The following is an 18,238-nucleotide window of genomic DNA, read 5'->3' on the forward strand; positions in this document are numbered from 1 at the left end:
AAAAAATGAGCATTTGTCATGGCCTTCAATAGCCAAAGGTTTGAGTCTCTAGCCTGCAAGCTACAATCTGTACCCCGAAGACTAAATGCAATTCTAGTCACCAAACTCTTGGCACTTGGGTGTGGGGCAGGATTTAAAAATCACATTTATATCTTTAAACCTATCTCATTTTCACAGCGTTTTTAAGTATCGAGAAAAACCACTTTCATCCACTGTATCACTTTTATGGAGGCTACAATAATCCAAAATGATGATTCACGCGGGATGTAAGGGCCACATCAGTCTTTTCATCAGCACCAGCATCACTGTTATTATTTCAAGTTAGGGAAAACTCAGCAAAATGTTCTTGATGGAGGACCATGCCACCAGGGCACTAACTATAGGAAATTTACACATTTCAGGCGACATGCTCCTCAGCTCAAGCACAGACTTCTCTAGTGATAACCCCTGTTTTCAAAACTATCTGTCCAGGCCAGGTGTGGTGGTTCTCACCTATAATCTCAGCACTTTGGGAGGCCGAGGAAGGAGGATTGCTTGAGGCTAGGAATTCGAGACCAGCCTGGGCAATGTAACAAGACACTTCCCCACCCATGTCTACAAAAAGAAAAAAATTAGCCAGTGGTGGCTGGTGGTGCAGGCCTGTTGGTCCCAGCTACTCAGGAGGATAGCATGAGCCCAGGAGTGTGAGGCTACAGTGAGTCATGATGGTGCCTGGGCAACAGAGTGGGACCGCATCTCTAAAAAAAAAAGAAACAAAGAAAAAACCTGTCCAGATAAACAGGTGATTACAGATCCCTTTTCTCAGCCATCTATCCAATGATGTTTTTCTACTTTAATTGCTAATTACCAGTTTAATAAGAGCGTTGTTTTCTATAACTTTTAAAATATATACATAAATAGATATGGGGTCTCACTGTGTTGGCCAGGCTGTTTTCGAACTCCTAGGCTCAAGCAATCCTCCTACCTCATCCTCCCAAAGTGTTGATTATAGGTGTGAACCACTGCTCCTGGCAACCATTTTTTTTTTTTCCTTGAGACGGGGTCTTGCTGTCACCCAGGTTAGATTGCAGTGGCACGATCTCAGCTCACTGCAATCTCTGTCTCCTGGGTTCAAGTGATTCTTCTGCCTCACCCTCCTGAGTAGCTGAGACTACAGGCACCCGACACCACACCCAGCTAATTTTTGCATTTTTCGTAGAAACAGGGTTTCACCATATTGACCAGGCTGGTCTCGAACTCCTGACCTCGTGTTCCGCCCATCTTAGCTTTGCAAAGTGCTGGGATTACAGGCGTGAGCCACTGTGCCCGGCCCATCTTATTTTTTAAAGAGGGAGTTTAGTACTGACTCTTATATCAAAAGTAGCCAAATCCCTGGTATCACAGAGGAGATGGGGTCTCACTATGTGGCCCAGGGTGGTCTCAAACTCCTAGGCTGAAGTGGTCCTCCCACCTTGACCTCCTAAAGTGCTGGGATTACAGGCATGAGCCACCAAGCCTGGCCTTCTTTAACCTCTGTGTTGTAGATGTGTCATGTTTTGGTAACAGTAAGGGTTAAATAAACACCTTTTGTCCCTAGTAGGAAAACGCTTCTCAGACTGAATTGAAACTCTGAAGACCAACATTTTTTTAGATACTTTTTTGTATAGTGTTCATGACAAACTGCTCCTTGAAAGCGACAGGACCATTGTACTATAAAATCTAATAAAGCCCAGGTCATTGGCTATAGGGAGTTGAAAGCTCTATTTGTAGATATCACTAACAGAATTGACAAGAATGAAAATGTTACATGGTTAAGGCCGGGCGCAGTGGCTCACGCCTGAAATCCCAGCACTTTGGGAGGCCAAGGCTGGCAGATCACGAGGTCAGGAGATTGAGACCATCCTGGCTAACACAGTGAAACCCTGTCTCTACTAAAAATACAAAAAATTAGCGGGGCGTGGTGGGGGGCGCCTGTAGTCCCAGCTACTCGGGAGGCTGAGGCAGGAGAATGGCGTGAACCTGGGAGGCGGAGCTTGCAGTGAGCTGAGATCGCACCACTGCACTCCAGCCTGGGCGACAGAGCAAGACTCCATCTCAAAAAACAAACAAACAAAAAACTGTATACTCAAAAAGGTTTAAGATGGCAAATGTTACGTGTATTTTAACACATTTTTCTTCTTCTTCTTCTTCTTCTTTTTTTGAGGTGGAGTCTTGCTCTGTAGCCCAGGCTGGCGTGCAGTGGCGCGATCTTGGCTCACCGCAACCTCCACCTCCTGGGTTCAAGCGATTCTCCTGCCTCAGCCTCCCGGGTAGCTGGGGTCACAGGCATGCACCACCACGCCCAGATAATTTTTTTGTATTTTTAGTGGATACGGGGTTTCACCATGTTGGCCAACTCCTGACCATGGTTTCCAACTCCTGACCTCAAGTAATCCGCCTGCCTTGGGCTCCTGAAGTGCTAGGATTATAGGGGTAAGCCACTGCGCCCAGCCATTTTAACACATTTTTTAAAAAACAATAAACATTAATAAAAAACTCACCAGGATATACACATCCAATAAAGTGCAGTCTCCTTCAAATAGTTCCTTTTAGGTGATAACATGTTTATTTCAATAGTGCTGATACAAAGCAAAACATCTTTGAATCTCCGGAATCTAGGGCAGGTTTAGAGGTGCTTTTTTCATTATTTTTAACATTCTCGATCATTTTGAATTTTGAAAAGTCTTTTAGAGTTCCAATTTCAAAATAATAACCGTGTTAAACTTAAAAATATTTATTTTAGCCAGGTGCAGTGGCTCACACCTATAATCCCAGCACTTTGGGAGGCCAAGGCTGGTAGATCACTTGCGCTTGGGAGTTTGAGACCAGCCTGGACAACATGGTGAGACCCTGGTCTCTGAAAAAAAAATTATTTTAGTCCACATGCAGTGTGACTATAAAACAATAATGTTAATCTGGCTGTGTGGTTTAGAAACTGGATCTGGAAGCACCGCTAGCAAAAGTGAGCTGGGGTTTTCCAAGGCGCAGGCATCTCAGATGGAAGGGTAAATATATAACTCTGAATAGTACATTCTGATCATTTTTAATACCTTCCAATTTGCTTTACCTCCACCTGAAGAATTTTAAGTTTTCAACTAAATGTGCCAAAGACATGGTGCTGCTTGTGTGTTCCCATCATTTTCAGATACTAATTTTGAGAAACTCACAGGTGCTCATGAACTAACATCTCTGCTGATGACGCCTCTGAAAGCCAAAGGTTTTTACTGCCATTAAAAGGAATAATTTCCAAGAGTGTAGGGGTGGTTCTCTTTTTAGAGCACGAACTACAAAAGTTATTTGCAAAGAGGAATATGATTCATTTATGAGAGTTAAACTGAAGAATGTCACTTGGTTTAATACTTAAGTAAAATCGATCATTTGATGGAACATAAAATTTCTGGACCACTTTCTTCTGTTACTGGGACAGAACATCTACCTTTCCCTAATTATTTCCTTTGATAATCCTGAAGGGTTATTTAATCTCTAAGAAACTGAACTTTCTGGCCCGGCATGGTGGCTCACTCCTGTAATCCCAACACTTTTGAGAGGCCTAGGTGAGCAGATTACCTGAGGTCAGGAGTTCGAGACCAGCCTGGCCAACATGGTGAAACCCCATCTCTACTAAAAATATAAAAATTAGCTGGGCGTGGCGGTGGATACCTGTAATCCCAGCTACTCAAGAGGCTGAGGCAGGAGAATCGCTTGAACCCAGGAGGCGGAGGTTGCAGTGAGCGAAGATCATGCCGCTGCACTCCAGCCTGGATGACAAAGTGAGACTCCATCTCAAAAATAAATAAATAAATACATAAACTAGTTATGTTCACATAAAAACACACAAACTAGTGCTCAGAAATACCTGGATCTGGCCTTAATGTAGCAAATATAATCAGAAACTGAATGTGTGTGTGTGTGTGTGTAAGATAACATGGGGCAGGGGAACAGTCTTTGGAGATAAGCAGCTTAGATTAACTACTTAAACAACATTATTATAGGGTATCATCAAATTACATTTGTTTGGCCAATCTTATTTATCTGGGTGATTCAGTCTGGGAAAGAAACAACACCCTAAAGATGGTCAGATATGATGCTAAACGAATTAAAGAATGATGATTTTGGCCATGAGTGGTGGCTCATGCCTGTAATCCCAGCACTTTGGGATGCCGAAGCGGACGGATCACCTGAGGTCAGGAGCTCGAGACCAGCCTGGGTAACATGGTGAAACCCTGCCTTTATCAAAAATACAAAAATTAACTGGGCATGGTGGCATGTGCCTGTAATCCCAGCTACTCGGGAGACCGAGGTAGGAGAATCGCTTGAACCCAGGAAGCAGAGGTTGCAGTGAGCCAAGATCATGCATGCCACTGCACTCCAGCCTGGGTGACAAAGCGAGACTCCGCCTCAAAAAAAAAAAAAAAAAAAAAAAAAGAATGGTGATTTTTTTTTTTTCTTTGCTCAGGAATAAACAGGAATTCCAGAAGGTCAAACTTCACCCGAACTTAAAAAGATTAAAACACACACACACACACGCTAAGAAAAGTCATTGGACCAATCTGACCAAGAACTTACGCTGGCTACATGTTTAGATACATGAGTCGACTTCCACTAACGTCCGATGAGGAGTTTTAAGAGAGGCTCCTTTGTCAAAGTGCTGGGAAACAGAAGAATTAGTCACTTTCATGCTTGATGTCGAAGTCTTGGTGAGCTCTGGCTTCAGTATTACTAAGTCAACAAACAGTCTGTATAATGTGGCTCAGGCAGTCAGCCAGGAAGTGGTTGGTGACCCCAAACTCCTTCCTCCACTATGGTTTGCAAAACCGGTGGCCAAGACAGTGTGTCCTCTGCAGTGGCATTCTCCTCTAGCAATATGCCACCTGGGAGATTTGCCCAGCAGAACCTGGTGTGATTTTGCCATCCTAGACAGACACTATTGAGATGAGGCTTAAATAGCCAGTTAGCCACCCTCAGAATAAAGCCCCTGATGGGAAGGCTTAAGGACATCTGCCAGACAAACATCAATAAGGCAAAGGACTTATGTGCCATGTGGAACCATCTTCTCCTGAATGTGTATTCTGGGATTTATTCTGCTAACACGTGATTTCCCATTCAATGCTCACAGAAAGCAGAGATATGCACCTGGAGCCAGAGCCAGAACAATCCTGGGTTCCTTCGGAAGCTGGTTCTTCTACTCTTGATGGCCACAGCCTCCACGCCCTTGCGGGGACCCCTAAGGATCCTGAGCTCTGACAAGGAAGGTTCCTCAGACCCCTGCAACCCTGTAGCTGGCCTTAGGGCAGCTATTCAAGCCATGATTACTTTTTTCCCTCTAAGTATCATGTTCTGACCTAAATTGCAGTCATTCTGGTCCAAATCTGGTAGATTTTTTTCCCACACTGCTGCGGAAGAGAACCTCCTCCTCTGGAAAGCTAAATTCAAGACAGCCAGAGCCATCTCAAGGACGGGGACTGTAAATTTTCAATTTACACAAATTCACATTCGGCACTCTCTGCTTCTCAATGGCTCTCTCTCTCCCTCTCTCTCTGAACATGGGTATCTATTCTGCTCAAACAAATCTGTAAGCACTTCTATTTCTAAAAAAAAAACAGCTTTGGCCGTGCACGGTGGCTCACACCTGTAATCCCAGCACTTTGGGCGGCCGAGGCGAGGGGATCACAAGATCAGGAGTTCGAGACCATCCTGGCTAACAAGGTGACACCCCGTCTCTACTAAAATTACAAACAATTAGCCGGGCGTGATGGCACGCACCTGTAGTCCCAGCTACTCGGGAGGCTGAGACAGAAGAATCGCTTGAATCCAGGAAGCGGAGGTTGCAGTGAGCCAAGATTGCGCCACTGCATTCCAGCCTGGGCAACAGAGTGAGACCCCATCTCAAAAAACAAAGCAAAACAAAACAACAACAACAACAAGCTTTATTGAGATGTACTTTACATGCCAATTCAATGGTTCTTAATACACTTAACAGACCTGTGCAACCACGTCCATCATCTATTTTTAAACGACAATGAAACCTCTCCAGTATCCTCTGGCCTAGATGCTCCAGGAGGGCAGGGATCTACCTGCCTTGTTAGCCACTCCAGGCCTAGCACCTGGCACAGAGCAGGAGTTCAATAAAGTATCTGTGAATGGATGTTTTCATGATGTCAACCTGGAACTTCCATAGCCCTCTTTTCCAGATTCAAGAAATAACTACTTCTCTAATTTGGCGAATCTTCCTAGGAGAGGCAGAATGGCCCTCAAGATTCCCACTGACTGGTAAGCCCTTTTGGAAAAGCATCGAGAAGTGAGAGACAGCAAGTCAGAGATCTGAAGTTGCAGTAGAAGCTCCTGCTGGCCTTGCAAGAGCAAACTGCCATGTTGTGGAGAGGGCCACATGGCAGGACACGGCAGGTGGCCTCTAGGAGCGAGCCTCTAACTGACGGACTGTAAGGAATTGTATTCTGCCAACAACCACGTGAGCCCTGAAGACAACTCCAAGACCCAGAAAGAAAGGCAGACTGGCTGACACCTTGATGTCTGCCTTATGAGACCCTGAGCAGAGAATCCAGCCATGCCACACCCAGACTTCTGACCCACAGAATTTGTACACTCATAAATGGGTGTTGTTGTAAGCCACTGAGTTCGTGACCATTTGTAACATAGCAATAGAAAACTAATATAGGGCCAGGTGCGGTGGCTCACTTTGGGAGGCTGAGGCGGGTGGATCACCGGGGGTTAGGAGTTCAAGACCAGCATGGCCTACACAGTAAAACCCTGTCTCTACCAAAAATATAAAACTAGCCGGGTGTGGTGGTGCTGGTCTGTAGTCCCAGCTACTAAGAAACCTGAGGCAGGAGGATTGCTTGAACCCGAGAGGCGGATGTTGCAGTGAGCTGAGATCATGCCACTGCACTCCAGCCTGGGTGACAGAGTAAGACTATGTCTCAAAGTAAAACAGAAAAGAGGCTGGGTGCAGTAGCTTATGCCTGTAATGCCAACACTTTGGGAGGCCAAGACAGGTGGATCACGAGGTCAGAAGTTCACGGCCAGCCCGACCAACATGGTGAAACCCCATCTCTACTAAAAATACAAAAATTAGCCAGGCATGGTGGTGGGCACTTGTAATCCCAGCTACTCGGGAGGCTGAGGCAGGAGAATTGCTTGAAACCAGGAGGCAGAGGTTGCAGTGAGCTGAGATCATGCCACTGCACTCCAGCCTGGGCAACAAGAGCAAGACTCCAAGGAAAAAAAAACGAGAAAAAGAAAAGAAAACTAATATACAAACTCCTCTGGGAGTTGGGAGGAAAGCAGTCTAATTGCAATAACTTCTAAATATATGACTGATTTCAAACTTCTCAGGGGTATCACTAAGAAATTTTTAAATGAGGATGTTTTAAATACAAAAGATATCTCTAACTGGTAAAATTTCAGGCAGTATAGAAGTGAAAAAATTTTAAACCTTTTACAGGAGGCCATAGAGGATCAGGCTTCCTTAAATGGTTTCTGTTTTTCTCAGCTTCTTCCTATCCATTCATTCAGCAAATATTTACTATGTGTGGACCCTAGTTTAAGCACCAGAGTTGCACTGTCCAGCATGGCAGCCACAAGCCACACGTGGTCCTTGAGCACTGCAGAGTGGCCAGTGCAAACTGGGATGTGTGTCCACAGAAAATACACACATGATTTCAAAGACTTAGTATGAAAAAAAATAAGTGAAAAGATTGTATCAGTATCTTCTCACGTGGATTACGTGTTGAAAAGATAACGATGGCAATAGATAACACAAGTAAACAAAATAAGTACAAATTGAGATAAATGCTCTGAAGGAATAAACAGGTGTGGAGAGGCAGATAATAGAGGATATAATTAGGGAGAGTATTAAGGAAAAGATTATTTTATTTTATATTTTATTTTGAGACAGAGTCTCGCTCTGTCAGCCAGGCTGGAGTGCAGCCTCGATCTCAGCTCACTGCAACTTCCACCTCCCGGGTTCAAGCAATTCTCCTGCCTCGGCCTCCCGAGTAGCTGGGATTACAGGCATGCACCACCATGCCCAGCTAATTTTTGTATTTTTAGTAGAGATGGGGTTTCACCATGTTGGCCAGGCTGGTCTTGAACTCCCGACCTCAAGTGACCTGTCGCCTCGGCACCCCAAAGTGCTGGGATTACAAGCGTGAGCCACTGTGCCTGGCCAGAGATTTAGATGGGGAAAAAGCTATTGTAGATGGAGTGTTCAGGAAACACGATGCTAAGGGTGTGATGTTTCCACTTGTAAACCCATGAGTTTGGTATAAACTTTCAAGTTCTAACCCAGGACAGCAGCAGGGGCTGGGAGCATGAAAGGGCGATACAAGGCAGGTTGGTCAGTTGCAGGCGACCACACTGCTCTACTCCCACTGGGTCCCATGTAAATGGCGCCCCCTGGCGGTGTGCAGCCCTGTGACACTGTTCGTTTGAATGATTTGGATGTTATTTGTAAATTAGAGGTTGCATAGTACAAAAAGTAAAGCTTCCAAGATGATTTTTCCAGACAACTCTACATTTTCCAGATACAATTGGTTTGTCCATTTTAATATTTATAATATATTTGTGCCTTATCCTCCTTGTAACCTATAAGAAAAATCTTCACTTGGGAATATACAAAATTCCTGATTTCTAGTCTGAAATTCTCCTTTTCCTGTCCCAGTGGGCTGAATTTGTTAAAGATACATAAAACCTTCTCAGTACAAGTTAGCTGATTTCTAGAACTCAGTCTGTTTCTCTGAACCGGGGCAAAAGTGTTACCTAGTTTTCAAAAAAAGTTTTCAGACTTGCCTAACACTACAGACCTCCAGGCAACTGAAAACAGGCCAAAGCCCACACAAGCCAGCCAGGGTGCTGCAGTCTCACTGAGGCTGCTAAAGCAATCAATCTAGATGTACTTTTCCAGTAATTACTGCTCCTGAAAAACACATTTACTGCCTGTCATTGTGCATACACTTTCACATTTTTAAAAATCCAAAACGTTGTGATTTCCCACTCCCTATCCCATACTTACACATCCCTGGCAGAGGGGAAGCTCTTAAAGAGGTTGAATGTTTAAACTATATTAATTTATTTTAGGTTGGGCGCAGTGGTTCACACCTGTAATCCCAGCACTCTGGGAGGCCGAGGCGGTTGGATCACCTGAGGTTAGGAGTTTGAGACCAGCCTAGACAACATGGTGAAACCCCATCTCTACTAAAAATACAAAAATTAGCTGGGCGTACTGGCAGGCGCCTGTAATCCCAGCTACTCGGGAGGCTGAGATAGGCAGGAGAATCGCTTGAAACCTGGGAGGCAGAGGTTGCAGTGAGCCGAGATAGTGCCACTGCACTCCAGCCTGGGCAACAAGAGCAAAACTCCGTCTCAAAATAAATAAATAAAGCATATTAATTTATTTTAATGCCTACAATAAATAATATTCTCCAGTGACCTGAAACAACAGCCTTACTGAAATGAATATTATTCGCTTTGCTTTGGAGTATCAGTCACACTCATGCAATCAGACACAAGGTTTCTAAATTGACTTAAGAGCCTTAGGAACTTCCTCCATATCACAATAAGAAAAAGGAAAAGTTAATTACTACCTACTTTTAACCAGGGTTTTGTTAACAATAGTTTGCTTCCCTGATCCCTGTATCCGTTTCCTGTGCCAGGTACTTCCCCCCAAGTCACTGGGAAAATGCAGCTTCTTTCATGGACAGAGTCAATTTCACTGACCAGCCAGGAGGACAGCATCTGCTCCTTGTCTGTTCCATTAGTGTTGAAAGGTTTGCACAAATCTATTTACCCGCCCTCCTTTCCCTGTGCCCTTTATGACAAAAAAAAAAAAAAAAAAAAAAAAAAAATGGAGCTTTGCCAGACAGCTAGGCAAACCTCCACTGTCCACTGGCTGTGGAAATGTGTCTGGAGTTGGTTCCTTCTGGTGGGTTCTTGGTCTCGCAGACTTCAAGAATGAAGCTGCGGACCTTTGCCCTGAGTGTTACAGCTCTTAAAGGTGGTGCGGACCCAAAGAGTGGACAGCAGCAAGATTTATTGTGAACCACGAAAGAACAAAGGTTCCACAGCCTGGAAGGTTCCACAGCCTGGAAGGAGGGGGGGCGCTGCTTTTATTCCCTTATTTGTCCCCGCCCATGTCCTGCTGATCGGTACATTTTACAGAGTGCTGATTGGTCCATTTTAGAGAGCACTGATTGGTCCATTTTACAAACCTCTAGCTAGCCAAAGAGAGCTGATTGGTACATTTTTGCAGGGTGCTGATTAGCACATTTTACAAACCTCTAGCTAGCTACAGAGTGCTGATTAGTGCACTTTACAATCCTAGCTACAGAGTGCTGATTGGTGCGTTTTACAATCCTCTTGTAAGACAGAAAAGTTCTCCAAGTCCGCACCCCACCCAGAAGTCCAGCTGGCTTCACTTCTCAGAACAAGCCAATGAAACTACCTGGATCACCCAGAAATCACACACATGATGCTGACCTTAGTCCGTTCTCAACAGAAAATTTAAAATAAAATAAAACAACTTCTCAATATCGTGCTCATTCTTGAGAAAACTTTTTATAGAATTATCTTATTCAGAATAAAATTTTTACACCAGACAAGGAAAACATTTTCCAAATTATGTTTATGAGAAACCTTGGGGAAGGTCTGTGAGATTAATCCAAGGGGTCTTTATCCTTTATATTGAGAGGTATTGACGCCAGCAGCAAACTTAAAATCTCTTCCTTTCAATAATTTCTGCCTGGATATGTTTGCAGATGCATTTCAGGAAAATGGTTTAAAGCAGAGAACAAGGAGCACTGTTCGGCATTTTGGCATTTCCATTCATGTCATTCCAGAGGCAGCACCACCCTGATCCCAAATCTGTTCTCAGAAATGTGCGCAAGAAAACTCTCCGGGGACCCTGAGGGAGCCTGGATGAAGTGCACTGGCTCCCTGCCAGGGCAAAGAACAAAATAATATTCTGTAAGAAAAAGTTGTTTTTCTTTTCTTTCCTTTCTTTCTCTTTTCTTGGAGCAGAGGCAAGTGTTTCTATTTTTCTGCATTATGCACCAAATCCCTAAAGACCACAAATCAATCCCTAAAAGTATACACATTAATGTTAATGCAGTCAGAACAGGAACTGTTGAACAAGAACTGAATTTTTTGTTTGTTTGTTTGTTTTTGTTTTTTTAAGACAGACTTTTGCTCTTGTTGCCCAGGCTGGAGTGCAATGGTACAATCTCGGCTCACTGCAATCTCCACCTCCCAGGTTCAAGCAATTCTCCTACCTCAGCCTCCCAAGTAGCTGGGATTACAGGCATGCACCACCATGCCTGACTAATTTTGTATTTTCAGTAGGCACGGGGTTTCTCCATGTTGGTCAGGCTGGTCTCGAACTCCCGACTTCAGGTGATCCACCCGCCTCGGCCTCCCAAAGTGCTGGGATTACAGGCATGAGCCACTGTACCCAGCCAGAACGGTTAAACAGTACAGAAAGCAATGAAAATGAAAGGATTCCTGCCTTAGATAATATTAGGATGTGCTTAGCGTCTCTTGAGAGATGCTCATTTTGCTAACAAGTACCTCTGGGGTGAGGGTGGCAGGTGCAGGGTGATCTTCAGACTGTGCTCCAAAGAGCCTCCTTGGTGAGCAGGTCACTCACTGAGACCAAGGAGTGGCTGGCAGAGGAGGCGAGCCACCCTTCCAATAGGTTCCAATGGGGCTACCCTATGTGCTCCGCTAAGCACATAGGGTCGGAGTCCCCAGCCACCTTCTACTAGAGACTAGAGCCAGTGTACCTGCTTTACCCCTGGGTCCTCAGGAGAATATTTTCTTCCAGCAAGGTATCTCAGAGGAGGGAGAATTCCATACAGTAGAACAGCCTTGAGCCTTAAATCAGACCTGGTTCTAGCCTAAAGTTTGTCAATGAGGTAGACAGCTTAACTGCACCTTCTACAGGTCTAGACTTCATCATAAAATGAAATGGCTCACTAGGCATGAACTCTCAGGAGTTCGAGACCAGCCTGACCAACATGGTGAAACCCTGTCTCTACTAAAAACACAAAAATTAGCCGGCTGGGGTGGTGCACGCCTATAATCCCTGCTATTCTGGAGGCTGAGGTAGGAGAATCTCTGGAACTCAGGAGGCAGAGGTTTCAGTGAGCCAAGATTGCACCACTGCACTCCAGTCTGGGTAATAGAGCGAGACTCCATCTCAAAAGTAAATAAATAAATAAATGGCTCAATTATAAATCATCTGCAATATTCCTTCTAGGTCTAAAACTCTAGAATCAGCCAGGGGCAGTGGCTCATGCCTGTAATCCCAGCACTTTGGGAGCCCAACGTGGGCGGATCGCCTGGGGTCAGGAGTTCGAGACAAGCCTGACCAACATGGTGAAACCCCTTCTCTACTAAAAATACAAAAAATTAGCCAGGAGTGATGGTGGGCACCTGCAATCCCAGCTACTTGGGAGGCTGAGGCAGGAGAATCGCTTGAAACCAGGAGGTGGAGGTTGCAGTTGGCCGAAATTATCCCACTGCACTCCAGCCTGGGCCACAGAGCAAGATTACGGCTCAAAAAAAGAAACAAACAAAAACTCTAGAATCTATGTCTACGTCTACCAAATGTTTCAAATGAAGATAATGACAACTTTCTCTCTATAGCAACTCTCAGTTCTCAGGAACTTTTCCTGTTCATACCTTTCCAACAGGCTTATATTGAGTTCAGAGACCCCTACATTTAACACAAACGAGGAACTATTCCAATGAAATGTTTTAATTAAAATTAATCTGTGGAATGTTACTTTTACTAATTGTTTACTCTGAAATTAATGTCTAAAACACACACACACACACACACACACACCCCGAAAAACCCCACCAACACTCTATTCTAGACAGTAGCTCAGCTTTATTTTCTTGATCTCCCAGAGATGTTCTTTTTTCCTGGAACTAGGGAACATTTTATGTGTTAAAATAAAGTAGTAGAGAAATAGTAGATGCCAGTACCATCTATAGCAAGTCAAAAGGCCTCTGATTTTTCATTTATTTGATAGTGCTGACTTTATCTGTTTTCAAGAAATGTTTTTCCTTTTGCTGGATTAAATACTAGTGACAGGCAAAAAGCAGAGTAAGCAACAACAAATAATGGGTTTCACCATGCTCTCCTCCTGGCTTGCCTATTAACTAGCTGTGTGGCCTGGAGCACATTACCTAACCTTTCTGAATCTCAATGTATTCATCTGCAAAATATGGATAATAACACACCAGTGCCACTAATGCTCCACCGCCCACCACCACCAGAGGGTTAAATGAGGGAGAAGGGATAAGGACAGGCACAAGAAGCAGACAAAGTATGGGTTCTCTCACTAACTCTTCGAAGCATGAGCATTTGCTTCATTTTCAAAAGTATGGACACTGCTACCAATGAACTCTGGTGATTAAACAGAAACAAGTTCTAGAAGATCCACGTAGGTTGAATCAGTCCAGAGCCAACCAAGAGTGGAAGCAAAAGTTAGGCTCCCAGGCCGGGCGCAGTGGCTTATGCCTGTAATCCCAGCACTTTTTTTTTTTTTTTTTTTGAGACGGAGTCTTGCTCTGTCACCCAGGCTGGAGTGCAGTGGCGTGATCTCAGCTCACTGCAAGCTCCGCCTCCCGGGTTCACGTCATTCTCCCACCTCAGCCTCCCAAGTAGCTGGGACTACAGGAACCTGCCACCACGCCTGCTTAATTTTTTTGTATTTTTAGTAGAGACGGGGTTTCACCATGTTAGCCAGGATGGTCTCGATCTCCTGACCTCGTGATCTACTCACCTCGGCCTCCCAAAGTGCTGGGATTATAGGCGTAAGTCACTGCGCCCAGCAATCCCAGCACTTTAAGAGGCCGAGGCAGGAGGATCACTCAAGCCCAGGAGTTCAAGACTAGCCTGGGCAACATAGCAAGTCCCTGTCTCTACAAAAGTAAAAAAATTAGCCAGGTTGGCAGCACACACCTGTTGTCCCAGCTACTCAGGAGGCTGAGGTGGGAGGATCACTTGAGCCCAGGAGATGGAGGCAGAAGTGAACCAGGATCACACCACTGCACTCCAGCCTGGGTGACAGAGCAAGACCCTGTCTCGAAAGGAAAAAAAAAAGTTAGGCTTCCAAAGTTTACCTAAACATCTTCTTTGAAGAAACTCAAGTTGCTTCCTCATTTTCAATGTTAAGGTCAGTGTAAAAGGGGATGGTGGAGACTGTGGAATTTACTATCAGTTCTGACTTTAGGGGTTTAACATCTGCCAAACTAGGCCTCATGTCTTCATTCATCATCAGATTTAGCTAATCTGAATCCTTTTAATTGGAAACATCTATTAATCTAAATTGCCCTCCTGCTTCTCTGACAAAGCAGAAAATGACTTCAGAATATGAACCTTACAGAAACTGAATCATACTTTAGCCAAAATGAATTGTACATTAAAGAATTTATAATTATATTACAGGTGGAGTCTGATGAGTCTGATTTTGTTGGCCAATTAAGAAAGGAAGGGCTGGCCGGGCGCAGTGGCTCATGCCTGTAATCCCAGCACCTTGGGAGGCTGAGGCAGGCGGATCGCCTGAGGTCAGGCATTCAAGACCAGCCTGGCAAACATGGCGAAACCTCATCTCTACTAAAACTACAAAAATCAGCCGGGCATGGTGGCAGGCACCTATAATCCCAGCTACTCAGGAGGCTGAGGCAGAAGAATTGCTTGAATCCGGGTGGTGGAGGTTGCAGTGAGCTGAGATCTCGACATTGCACCCCACCCTGGGCAACATAGCAAAGTTCCATCTCAAAAAAACAAAAAAGAAAAGAAAAAAGAAAGGAAGGAAGGAAGGACGGAAGGAAGGAAGGGCCTCCACCTATATCATTCAAATGTAATTACCCCATGGTATACCTGTGGATATTTCGGTACAAAAACAAAAGTGGGAAAAGCATCTGCCTGAGTGTTTCAGAAAGCCTGAAAAGGGAACCAACTAGGAAAAAGAGATTTTGTAGGTAGTAGAGAAGCTTCTAGAACTGGTTCTTTTCTTGATTATCACCTGTAATTTTCTGTGTATTCCATGCAGTCCCAACATTGCTCCTAGAATCCAAATTCATATCAAAAAACAAGGTCATTAGGAGATAGAGTAGAGGGATCCACGCCTCCCAGGTGAATTACTCTAGCTCAACTGCCCAGAAGGTGGGACGATCTCCACCTTTTCTGGAAAGACCTATTAACCAGTCCCATTCATTTGCCTTTCACTTTCTCCACAAAGCTATGTCCTGCTTCTCCACTTACAAGGTCATATGCAACTCGAATCTCTGTCTACCCATCTGGCATCCACCCTTCCAGATCCTACTTAAATGCTACCTCCTCAAATGCCAAAGAACTCCAAAACTCGGTTGATCATTCTGGTGGAAGCTGATCTCTCCCTCCTTGGCAGCCTGTGTACCCCTGATGCGTTTTGTAAACTTGCAGCTACTTTGATTTTGTCTTGGATTGTACCTGGGTCTTGCCTTAACCCTTGGTCCAGACGGCAAATACGGACAGCCCCTGTGAGCACAGCCACGTTCTCAGTTAAGGATCTTTTTCTCTCCCAAAGCGCATCGCCCCTCTCACCAAGTGGTGGCTCAATAACATATCTGACAGTTTCAAGGCACCAGATTTAAATATAAAGACGGTGTGGGTGGCTGATTTCATGTGTGTTGCCACACCAAACCATACTAGTGAGTTTCACGTTGCCGTGCTTGGCTTTGGGCTCCCTCGCTGTCCCTGGACAGAGATGCTCAGCAGTCGTGAAATCACCACAAAGGTGGGCAGGAAGAAGGGGAAGAAAGGGAAGCCGGGGCTGGAATAATCCTGTCTGAGTCACCACTTCCTGAATGCTGGCGCTCGTGGCTTCGCAGGTTCGGGAGAAGGGCAGCAAAGCTGCGCTTGGAGGACGAGCCCCCGCCCGGCGCCCGGCGCCCCCAGCCGGCAGCCGCTGCCCCGGCACCACGTGCTGGAGCGCCCTCCTGTGGCCGCGTCGCAGCCCCAGCCGCTCCCGGCTCGCGGGCCGACCACGCTCCCCGCGGCGGAAGAAATAAGAGACGCAGAAAGTTTCCGAGCCAGGCAGTTTGCGAAAGGACAGAGCCGGGTCCCGAGCCTCGAAGGGCAGCCGTGCAGGGAGCGGCGCCCAAGACCGCGGCGACGGCGAGAAGTCGGGCCCCGCAGGGACCTCCCCCAAGGGCTCCGAGGTGCCCCCCGCGGGGCTCTGGGCGTGCAGATCCCGAGGGCGCAAGGCTCCTCCTTGCACCCCGACCTGACCGCAGAGGCCGGGGAGGGGAAGATGGGCCCACGGCCAGGACGGGGTGCCCCCCAAACCCCAGCTACAGCGCGCGCCGGGGACTCTTGGGTTTGCTTTATTCATTTTCTTATTTGGAAGGAGGGGGCGCACCCACTCCCTTTGGCTCATTGTGATTCCCAACAGTCTGGATTCTGGGCGCCCCCAAAGAGCCCACCCGGAGTCCGCCGCCCCACCCAACGCCGCCCTCCCCCGCTGGGGTGACAAGTGGAAGCCGCAAATCCCCTCCCTCCTCTCCTCCAGCCTTCGGGCTTGCGGGGTAACGTCCACCTGGGTTTCCTGCCGCTAGCCGGGGGCTCGCCGGCCAGGAGGCGGCGGCGGCGGTCCCGGAGCGGGCGAGGCCGGGCCGGGCGCGGCGCTTACCTCGTCTACGGTGAGCGGCATGCAGATCCGGTACTCTTTCAGCAGCATGGTCCTGCCGGCCGCGGATCCTCGGGGCGGGAAGCTGGGGGCGCCCTCCAGACCAGCAAGGCTGCCGCCCAGGCGCAGGGCAGGGCGCCGGGAGCCCAGCGCTCGTAGCCGGCGGGCGAAGCAGCCCCCGCGGCGCGCTCAGCTCCTGGCTTCCTCCTCTCCGCCCCAGAGCATGTCAGGGTTTGGGTCCGGGTGTTCGCAGCTCCTCCGCCTCCTCCCTCGCCGAGGCCGGTCCTCCCGGAACGCGGTGTTGCAAAGTCAGGGAGGTAGGGAGGGAGACCCGCTGGTGACGGCTCTGCTCGGCAGCCCAGGGTGGTAGGAGCGGCCGCCAGATCAGGACATGCCCGGCAGCGAGCGAGGGAGGAAAAAAGAGAGATTTCCAAAAATTAAAACGAATCCACAAAAGTCACCCGCTCGATCCGCCTCCGAAAGCAGAAGGGAACCTGGCGAACCCCCTCCTCCGGCGGGTCTGCCCGATGCTAATGTCACCAGGAACACATTGCAGCCGGAGCCGGAGATGCTGACTTTCCAGACAAAGGCTCGATCGGCTCCTCTCCGCGGGCGGTAAACAAGATTTCCTGCTCTTTTTAGGGCCGGTCCCCGCGCCGCTCCGGGGCTCGGCTCGGGGAGAAAAGGGAAGCCGCCGCCGCCGCCGCCGCTCGGCTCTGCCCGGCTGGGGCCCCGGGCGCTTCCAACCTCAGCTCGCGGCTGCTAGGGGCGGGCGGGAGGAAGCTGGCGCCTTCCGCGCGCGTCCCCTCCCCCGAGTCCCTTGGCTCCCCGGGCGCCGTGCGTGCCCGCGAGTTTGCAGCCACCTCGCCGGGGCCGGAGCGTCCGCGCCGATGCAGTGTGCCTGGGCCCGGGAGGTGGGTGCGGGAGGAGCGAGCGCGAGCAAGGCTGACATCAGCAGCGGCCGCGGCGGGGAGGGTAGCCCCATCCGGCCAATGGGGAAATGGCAAAGAATGTGGAGGATTTAAACAAAACAGCATGTCTCTGCCAGACGGCGGGGCTGCTCCGGAGTGGAGCCCGGCCGGCGCTGGGGAGGCTCAGGCAGAGGGGCTTCCCTCGGCTCCTTTGCCCTTTGAATCCGCTCTCCATTGTGCCCTGAGTGCCGCCGAGCTCCATCCAGTCCCTCTGGGCAGTTTCTGATCCCCTGACCCTAGGGACAAGTCACCAATGCCCACCACCTATGTGTGGTCCAGTAAGCAAGTCCAGGGCTGGAGAGGCAATGGGTGGGATTTGGGAACAAACCCTTGCCTGGTTTCAGAAGAGAGATCCTGGAAAACTGGGAAGTGCAGCCGTGTGAATGGAAATGAAGTACAAACAGGGGGAGGGAACAACCAGAAAGAACATGAACCCCACGTAGCCTGTTACCTCGCCTGGCCCGGCTCTGCAATCTTTCTGCAGATTGTGCAGGCTCCGCACAGCAGAAAGAAAGAGTAGGTTTTCGTATCCGCACTCCTAAGTTCAAAAAG

The 18,238-nt window shown here is 47.6% G+C and overlaps 1 protein-coding gene across 1 annotated transcript in view; it reads right to left on the bottom strand.

Moving 5' to 3' along the window:
- Positions 1 to 17,682, bottom strand: part of PITPNC1 (phosphatidylinositol transfer protein cytoplasmic 1) — a 318,864-nt gene extending 301,182 nt beyond the window's left edge. The window contains exon 1 of the mRNA XM_073005099.1: positions 16,719 to 17,682. Within this exon, the coding sequence (XP_072861200.1) occupies positions 16,719 to 16,766 (48 nt within the window). The 5' untranslated portion in view covers positions 16,767 to 17,682. The remainder of the gene's footprint in view (positions 1 to 16,718) is intronic.
- Positions 17,683 to 18,238: the final 556 nt, after the last annotated feature.

Source organism: Chlorocebus sabaeus, chromosome 16, assembly GCF_047675955.1.
Source record: "Chlorocebus sabaeus isolate Y175 chromosome 16, mChlSab1.0.hap1, whole genome shotgun sequence".
NCBI lineage: Eukaryota > Metazoa > Chordata > Mammalia > Primates > Cercopithecidae > Chlorocebus > Chlorocebus sabaeus.